General features: G+C 34.3%; 1 protein-coding gene across 4 annotated transcripts in view; it reads right to left on the bottom strand.

Moving 5' to 3' along the window:
* Positions 1-2,865: 2,865 nt before the first annotated feature.
* The window catches only part of SF2 (splicing factor 2), a 30,904-nt gene continuing 24,688 nt past the window's right edge, over positions 2,866-9,081 (bottom strand). For 2 of the 4 annotated variants that reach the window (XM_081768189.1, XM_081768191.1), the window contains exon 4: positions 2,866-7,068. In XM_081768189.1, coding sequence (XP_081624315.1) covers positions 6,871-7,068 — 198 coding nt within the window. In that variant the 3' untranslated portion in view covers positions 2,866-6,870. The remainder of the gene's footprint in view (positions 7,069-9,081) is intronic. The other 2 variants (XR_014132635.1, XR_014132636.1) reach the window with 2 other exon arrangements.

Raw genomic sequence — 9,081 nt, 5'->3', positions numbered from 1 at the left:
ATGCAAGAAACATTTATCTCATATTAACCTACTGTTGATGATATAGATAAGGTTCCCTCTTGTGAACCTGGGAACTGTTCGTCCTTGTATATCAATGACCGACTAAACGCGAAGTTCACTGGATTCACTACTTATCCAGTACAACTTAGAATGAGGATAGATGTAAGTGTAACTTCTCAAAGGATAGGTTGAATTCAAAATTAGCGTTGCGGATTTCGCGAGGCCGAATTTATGAAACTATTCTCAGTTTATATACTACGGAAGAGTTCATATACTGAATACGTGGAAAATACAACTTATGGTATCTCAAATTCGAAATTTCAAAGTGTGCAGAAAACCATCGGTTTGAAAGAAATAATTTTTTCAGAATATACAATGGAAACAAACATAATTAATTTATAGAAATAACGCTATTCTTTTCCAGCTTGTCTCGGAAGAAAAAGTGTGAATTATAATAAAAGATTTTGATAAAATTACTAACCATCTTTACTTTCTAAGTTCACACAATATTCTACTTCACAATCAGAATACACCTTTCGCTTCACGTATTTGCAGAAAAAACATTAAGATTACCATATCAGGAAATAATCACTCTCAGTCTATTGCGACGTATAACCACGCAAAACAAGGCCCATGTTCTTCTCTTTTCACTCCTTTCTTCCCTGCCCCTCCGATGTCTCAAGTGTCTGTTAAATGGTTGGTTTAAAAAAAAAATGCCTTGTCCTATTATTTTATTCCTTTTTAGTACTTTGCGACATGTATTCGATACACATTTATTCAATTATTTCAAGCTTCTTACACGCTTCCCAAAGGCGAAAATGATTCGAAGGCGTGATGAAACCAAAAATACATCTCAATCAGTTTGGACTGAATCATGAAGCTATTGATACACCTGTCCGCAATATCGTAAAAGTAATAAGAGTATACGAGTTGGGACAGAAAGTGTTTTGTAAATTTTAGTGTCATAGTTCGAGAAGAAATAGATTCACAATCTAGATTACAGCTTTGCCAAATAACTGTATGTATATATATATATATATATCACGATAAATGCTTTCGCTTCCTCCTCTCTTTGGTATGATTTAGGGGCGAGAAAACTACTTATTTTCAATATTAATGAGAGTGACCGATTTCCACCTACACTATTGTGAGTAGTAACTCCAAATCAGCCTAACCCCATTTGGTTCGCTATGTAGTGCACAAATGAGAACATGAACGCATTTGGTTGAATGAGTTTAATGTGATATCAATTCTTTAGAAATGTTGAAGAGAGTGTGGGTGTGTTTTCAAGTGTCTTAGTAGAATAAACAATTTGCCAAGGAATGCAATATTACACATGAACAAGACTAACCTTGTACTCCCAACTGGTGCTGGAACACCTCAGCCTCCTCCTTTGTCTCCGGAGAGGACCTGGGGACTCCTGTTGATCTGCGGCGATGAACCTGACGGATGCTGTGTTCTTTCTATCTTTCTCTGTATGGTGTCTCGATCTGATTAAGAATTGTCTGTTGGTCTCTGACTACAATTTTGAACGTCGACTAACATTTTGTCTATCTCTGAATTAACTTTCAAGACTGTCTTGTACTGTGAGTGGCGATCAACAGCCTAAAGTCTAAAAATCAGAATATTCACGATGAAAAACCACGGGCGAAGACCATCGGCAAAAAGACTCCTATCTAAGACCAACGTCAAGACAACGAATTCTCCAATCCTAATGTTTTACATGAATTCACACTTAATTGTCTTCATTGTTCATCATTCTTGAACTATATTATTTTAACATCAGATGTTTATCACCTCATGGCTTGCTCAATATGTGTACGTAAGATTTTTTGACAACTCGTGATTCTACCTAGTATTCCTTGAAAAAACACATGAAATTATAAAGTTAGTGTTTTCTAGTAATTTTGCGTTACAACATATTCCTACGTTTGTATTTCAATGCTTTCGTTTGCTTTTCTTTTTTTTATTAATTTATTTATTTTTTCAATTTTAATACATGCTGCAAATGACTACTTATTTGTTGGAAACAGACTTCTTGATTTTAAGACTAATTCTATGTCACGTCTTGGTGTTGGATGTCCTCGATCCAACAATATTACCATTAATTTCGAATATGTAGTCAGAAACAACATTAAGTATAGGTTGGAGGTATAAACGATGATAGCTCCAACGTAACTTAATATTGTTTCTGACTACAAAGAGAACCACCACTTGCCGTATGTTTGGAGAAGTTATTTCCAACTGACAAGTTTTCCTTTTTTTTTTTTTTTCTTTCTTTGGTTTCCTGACATCCTGGAACACACAACAGTAAAATGAACATTACCAGCAAGCACTCACTGCCGCCCAAGTTTCAAGACAGGTGGCAAACCGAGTAATAAGTACTTACCGAGTAATACATGTAAGTAATGTGTGTCTAACGGGAAAAATGCAGGTTCCAGAGAATACAGACCAACGAAGACAGATGACCAACTTAAAAGAGAGGTGGCCTAGTTAGTTACCAAGTTTTACTGTACGAAGTGAAGGGGGAAAAAAATGTGATGAACCCAGAAATCTGAATTTTGTATGCGCAAACCATTTACCAACAAAACTGAAAAGCCAACTTCTACACTCCCACCTCGTAACGCTGCACTGGCCATAAAACTAAACGACTATCTACAACAATAATGAAAAAAAACGCTCACCATAAAAAGGCACAGAAAAAGTATTTAAGATAATCGCCTGCCGATCAATAACAGGCTAAAAATCTAGTTATATCACAGATCACGCTTAAACAGTATTTCTTTTGACTTTCAGAAATCAACCTCTTTCCGTAACTAGAACTACTCAAGAAATACAAAAGTACGAAATAAAAAATGCACAAAATTGTTTGAAAAGTAAATTTTATTACAATGCAAAAAGCAGATAAAAAAAAAAATCATTCGCATCGAACTAGCAAAAGACTGCGTTACTGTAAGAGAATATTCATTAAAATGACCAAATCACTTGAAAAGAACTGCAACAATATTGTTGTACAGCAATTTCATCCCCACACCAAATCAACACTATTCTTTTTATTTAATGAAAATTCTGCAACACTTCTCTAAATGACATTACGTATACCACTTGAAAGAGTAGCTTGTTGCAATTCTTTCGTACGAAACTTATTTCATATTCTTGTTAAAAATAAAATCTATACTGAGTACTAGGTCATATTTTAAAGTTGTCCCTTCCACAATTGAACGTTTTTTTATTTGGACCTATTGATATTTTGTACTTCTATATTTAAATATATATTTTATGTAAACTCATTCTAACAAATCAGTGGCAATAAAATTTCTTTAGTATTATTCATATTGAAAATTCATTAATATACAATTATATATCAGAAAATATAAACTGGCCTTGTTTGTTATACACCAGTATTAAATGCGGGAAAAGACGTTTTCACTGGGAAGGGTGGTCGGAGGGTCTGTTTCATTTACCCTTTTTATTTACTTTGTAAATAGAACACTCACAACGAAAAGAACACGCACGCATGCAAATCATACATACCCATAAAGAATCACACGCACATATGCACACACACACTATACGCTCGTACAAACAGAAAATGAATGAATGAAAAAAAAAGCATGATTTCCTTTCCGACTTTTTTCTGCCATACTTTAGGGTGAATCACAACTGAATCAATAATGAAGCATTACATTTTGCTTTGCTTGGTCAGAACAGGCGGCTATCATACACAATTTGTATTGGTTTGGAAAATTAACTTTATGATAGCAAATTTCAATATAAAAATCCCAACAAGTATTATCCATACCTACAATGTATCTAAGTGATGAATACCTACCTATGTTTCAAATTCAATCATCATTGTATTTTGTTTGGACTGTAACGTAGCATACCGAAGTACCACTACACATGAATGAAAAAAAATGTTCCGCAAACGATAAATTTAAGATTTAAACTCCATAAAACATGTTATTTCCCCTACAATATATGGGTGAAAGCTGAAATCTAGAAATAGTGATAGCATAGTAATCAATCACTGCTACCAATTTCTGCAAATCTCAATCACTTGCTGCCTGTCAAACAAATTAAAACTCTCTCCAACAGTTACCACGAAAGTAACGCAAATTTATATACTATTATTATATTTCTAAAAGTTTATACAAGGCATTACCATTTACGACCAACATTAAAATTACAGATTTTACCCTTCGTTGGTTTACATTCGAAGTTTTAAAAAACTCTTAATTTATATTTTTAATGGTATTTAACGGAATACGTAAATTCTTTGTGATTCACCATAACATTTTATTTGATCGTTACGAAATCTCTCATACCAATACTGGGATGGACATGCTTCACATTAATCCATGCAAAATTTCTCGGATGCCCTAAGGATATTACCAAAATATCTGAAGCTCTAGACTGGACTAAAAATCTTGGAAGGGACTTTTTGATTTTTATTATTAAAAAAATAATCCCCAACACAAAACGGAACAGTGTTAAATTAAGGGAAGAGTAACACCCCCTAACCGTGGAATTCTTAAAGTTTAACATACCTAATCCAATGCGTGTTTATCTGTCCCTGCAAAAATCCTTGTGAATTTCTCCAAGATCCGTAATCCAGCTTCGTAATCCTGATTTATCCTTTCTTTCCCAATTCGAAATATGATCCTGAAAACTTGAATCCTGAGACTGTGATCCATTAGTTTCTGTTCCTGATCCTATGATCCAGGTGTATCCAATTACGAATCCCTCAGTGAATCCATGCAAAACCCGAGTCTACTATAAATCCGTGATGGTCAACACAAAATAGTTTAAAATTATTATCCCATCAATATCCACAAGTTATCCTGATAATCCTAATCCTGAAAATCCTTTTCCTTTTATCCTGGGGAAGTGTCGGGTCAGCAAGATCCTACCTTGTAACTTGCAACCTTGGTATAAACAAAGAAAAAACAAGGTTAAATTCTTTCGAGGATTTCTTTTTCAATTTAAATTCGGATGCAATTTTTATTTAAGTCATTTCCTCTAAGCACTGATCAATTGTAACCGTAATGATTCAATGTGACTTCCTTGGCCTCATACAAAAATTAAGGTTTTTAACTCAGCATTCCTCGCTCACTTTTCAATTACATTCATTCTTTAAATCTCACGTCATATCGTTCCATCACATGAATCTATTACGGAAACATTATCATTTTATGAGGAAAAGATTCTTTTTACAGATTTCTCCGAATTAATTTGTAAATTGCTTGATTTGAATTTCTATTTTGCGTTTGCATACATTGTGTGCTCGTAGAAACCGCCATTATGACAACGAGGTTCGGGAAATTTGTATGTTCTTGTACTACAGTTAAATTCTTATATGCAAAAATAGACATGATTCTTAGTTTTTGATAATCGTAAATTAATGATGAATTTCTGCAGTAAACGGCGAACTTTCATTTAATGCTTCAAATGTACCAACACTCAACATATATAACTTTTTAACACTGAACAATGTTATTTAGTTGCACTAGCTACTGATTAGTTCCAAATTCACAATAAAAGCTGCTTAAATAATTTTCTTTTTGAAACCATGTTCCTAATATTATTTAAAATAAACGAGCTAACTAGTTCGTACCTAATCATTACAATTTTCACGTCACAAATACGAATGATATTAGAAATTCACTTTTCTTAGCCTTCCGGAACCCGATATATACAAGAGAACAGTAGGACTGCAATAAGACAAACTGAGTTGCAATTACAATGCAGAAACGTTTTATCAAGTAAAAGAAACGACTACCAACTGATGTAATAGCTGTGGATATAAATACGCGATAATACAGACAATTATGATCGAAGAAATCGTAGAAAAAAATATTTATCTATACTTTACAAAATCAAATCGCACAATGTATGCAAAAACACAAAACATTAAATATAGCTGATTTTATTTTTTTAATTAAGTTCATAAAATTCATTAACGTTATTTTCACCTAACATCAGTTAGATGATATATTTATTTCTTTTAAAGCCAAAACTAATAGTTAAATACGCTTTATAGGTGGACACTTGCCTACCCAACCCACAATCCTCGTATCCTTTAGTGACCATCACGGCAGCAGCGCATTGCGTAAATTCCTAACGAAAATCCTTTGCATATCCATCCCCCGTGTGAAAAACTCCGTCCACAATCCTCTTGTCTAAAGATGTGGTAGGGAGATCCACCTTGATACACACAAATCCAAAGGGATTCCGGGATTCCGTAAGATAACAGACCAGAGAATGATGATTGCTTTAATCCTTAATCCTTAAAATCCATAGGTTGTTACTGCAATCCTTACATGCTATGTAATGTATAAAAGAGAGAAAAAACATCATTAGAAACAGCTACATAGCAATTACACCACAGAAACAACTGAAAAAATCACCTTACTATAATTCTACACATGTGCCTTGTTCTATTAAGATATGTACGGTCTCCCACAATCACACTTCACGCATACATAGTACAATTACTTCACAAAATATTTCACTACTAATTTCAAAATACCAAGTATTTCTTTTTTTTACTGTGCTGTAGGTGCAATGTATATGATTATATATAAATGTGAACAAAATTAAAATACAATTCTTACTAACTTTCCAGTGAAATTATCTTAATCGGAATGTCTCTAAAAACACAAACAAATTAAGAAAAAGAAGAAAGAAATGCCTGCTTTAGAAATTAACTAAATGTAACCCTTGTCAGGCATTAACTCTTATATTTATGTACATTTTTTTTTTTCTGGTACTTAAACTAAATGTTAAGCAGTCTTACACTATGTCCATCCATAGCCACAAGTGTTCCTGACGTCATGATAACTTTTAATGCTTTTTCACTGTATCTTTTCAATTGTAAGACCTTGATCGCGATCGAGATCTGGATCGAGAGAAGCTTCTTCTGACAGGAGAGTAGGTGGGGGAGCCTCGGCGTCTCGGAGAGTAGCTGCGACTGCGGGAACGCCCACCACCACCTCCACCACCTCCGCCGCCACCACCACGACCGCTGCCATAATCTTCTTTCACACGGATATACGTCACTTCTCCCTGGAAGAAGTTAAAATAAACAGGATTATTACTTAATGAAACAGAGGATGTATATCAAGTAATAATATAGTTCAACATTCACATAAGCATTCAAATAACTATCCAATAGCCAGGATGGATTGATTTAAATCAGTCTGTTTTAAATAATTTAAGTCACTTGATTTTTTAAATAAAAAGCGTTGATTTAAATCAATTCCGAAATAAATTAATTTAAAGCGAAAAATAAGTAAAATCCCATTTCTCTTCTGTCATTTCCATTACGGAAGATAATAATCATAATACAATGAGACTCAAATGTATGTACAGCACAGTATGAAAACGAGTGCCATGCAAAGAATTAGGGAAAATTCCGTTTTGAACGAGTAACAGGGGAACCCTGCTTTTTTTCTCTTCCTAACAAAGTTTCTAAATCGTTAACTATTCCAACGGAAAAAAAATCACCATCGATATTTAAGACGAAAATTTTTTTGTGAGCGCGTCTTAGTACCCAGATAATAGGTTAGTATTCAGAGGGGTCCGAAAACAAATGTGATACAAAAAATAATTTTATAACTTTAGTCGAAATTTATGTATTTTATACGTATTTTGTGCCGCAAGCTAGTTCTGGACCACCCGATTTTTTTAAATGTGTGTGTGCCAAATATATCAGTAACTTTTGTGGAAAAAAAAAAAAGTCTCATTGATAAACGTTGCTGCTCTTTTTACTTAATGCTTAAACACTGCTTCGCATCAAAATAGGCTAACGACTGGAGATTAATTTAAAATTCGACCCCAATAATTTCACTTCAATGTCATAATTAATATTTAATACTAATTCCTAATGCTGTTTTCTTCAGTTCGCGACTTGTGTTATACGAGGAGAAAGATTTGATTTAAATCAAAAAATCAACAAACATGATTTAAAAAAAAAAATCCACCCTGCCAATAGCACAGGGCTCAAAATTTCCGACCGCAAGGTTTCCTTTGGCGACTAGAAATTCAGGGCTGATGACCAGTGTTCAGTCAAAATGGTTCCTGCCTAAACTCTCAAAGCTGCGCAGTTTCAGTTCCGCACTAAAATAATTGTTACCCAGTGAGAAAAAACACGGAATGTGAAGTCTTCACAAAGGACATGGAAAGAAGTCTTCACAACGTTGAAATTTACCCCTCCTCAATCGAAATTGTTTGTCTTCTAGTACGTCAACGCGAGAGATCGCACTGCAATCGACAACTGGTACTTCCGTGCAGAGAGAGAGGGCATTACACAAACGAAGTCTTAAGGTAAGATATTTTTTAACATGTATATGAATTGTCCAATTCAAAATTGATTATCCTGAATATTGTCTGGTTTTGACATTTTATGCCCTGATGTTAATATCTTTCTTTGTCAAACCAAAGGCCGTGGGGGAGGGGAGGCTCTCATAATTCGCACGTGAGACACACAGACGATCATCATCTTTGGATTGACAAGTGCGTCTGACAAACTGTGTCCTGCAATAGCAGACGTTTCAACAATAAATTTTCGCCTTCATCAGTTATGCTTGAATAACTATATTTTTGATAAATTTTCTCTAACAGAAAAAGCCGAAGCACATGGCGTTTGTCCACCATCAAGCTTTTTGGTGCACACTGGAATCGAATCAGACTCCATGCACCAGATAGGCGCTTTACCACTAGTCTTCGAGGCCCCAGATTTGAAGTGAAAAAAGTGAACATCTGTACACAAAAAACTAAGTCGTTCAACTCTACCTTAGTCCTGATGTTTTCGACTTAAGCAGCAAAAACAATTACAGAAGACTGAAGTGCTGTTGAACGATTTAAGATTTTTAAGTACAAAGTACACAATGTCGACGTTTATTCACTTCAAGTGCGGACACAAGTAATAAAGAAGACAATACAGGTTAAAAGCAAGGGGAGCAATATTTTACTGAATAATCATCTTTACTTCTACCGAGATTATGATTTCTCAAAAATGTAGTTCTTGAAGCAACCCAACTTTTACCTTTTATATATATATATATATATATATATATA

This window comes from Thermobia domestica, chromosome 8 (genome assembly GCF_964235325.1).
Source record: "Thermobia domestica chromosome 8, izTheDome1.hap1.1, whole genome shotgun sequence".
Lineage (NCBI taxonomy): Eukaryota > Metazoa > Arthropoda > Insecta > Zygentoma > Lepismatidae > Thermobia > Thermobia domestica.
Note: the sequence above shows the minus strand (reverse complement) of the source record. Positions and strands in the feature narration are given on the sequence as shown.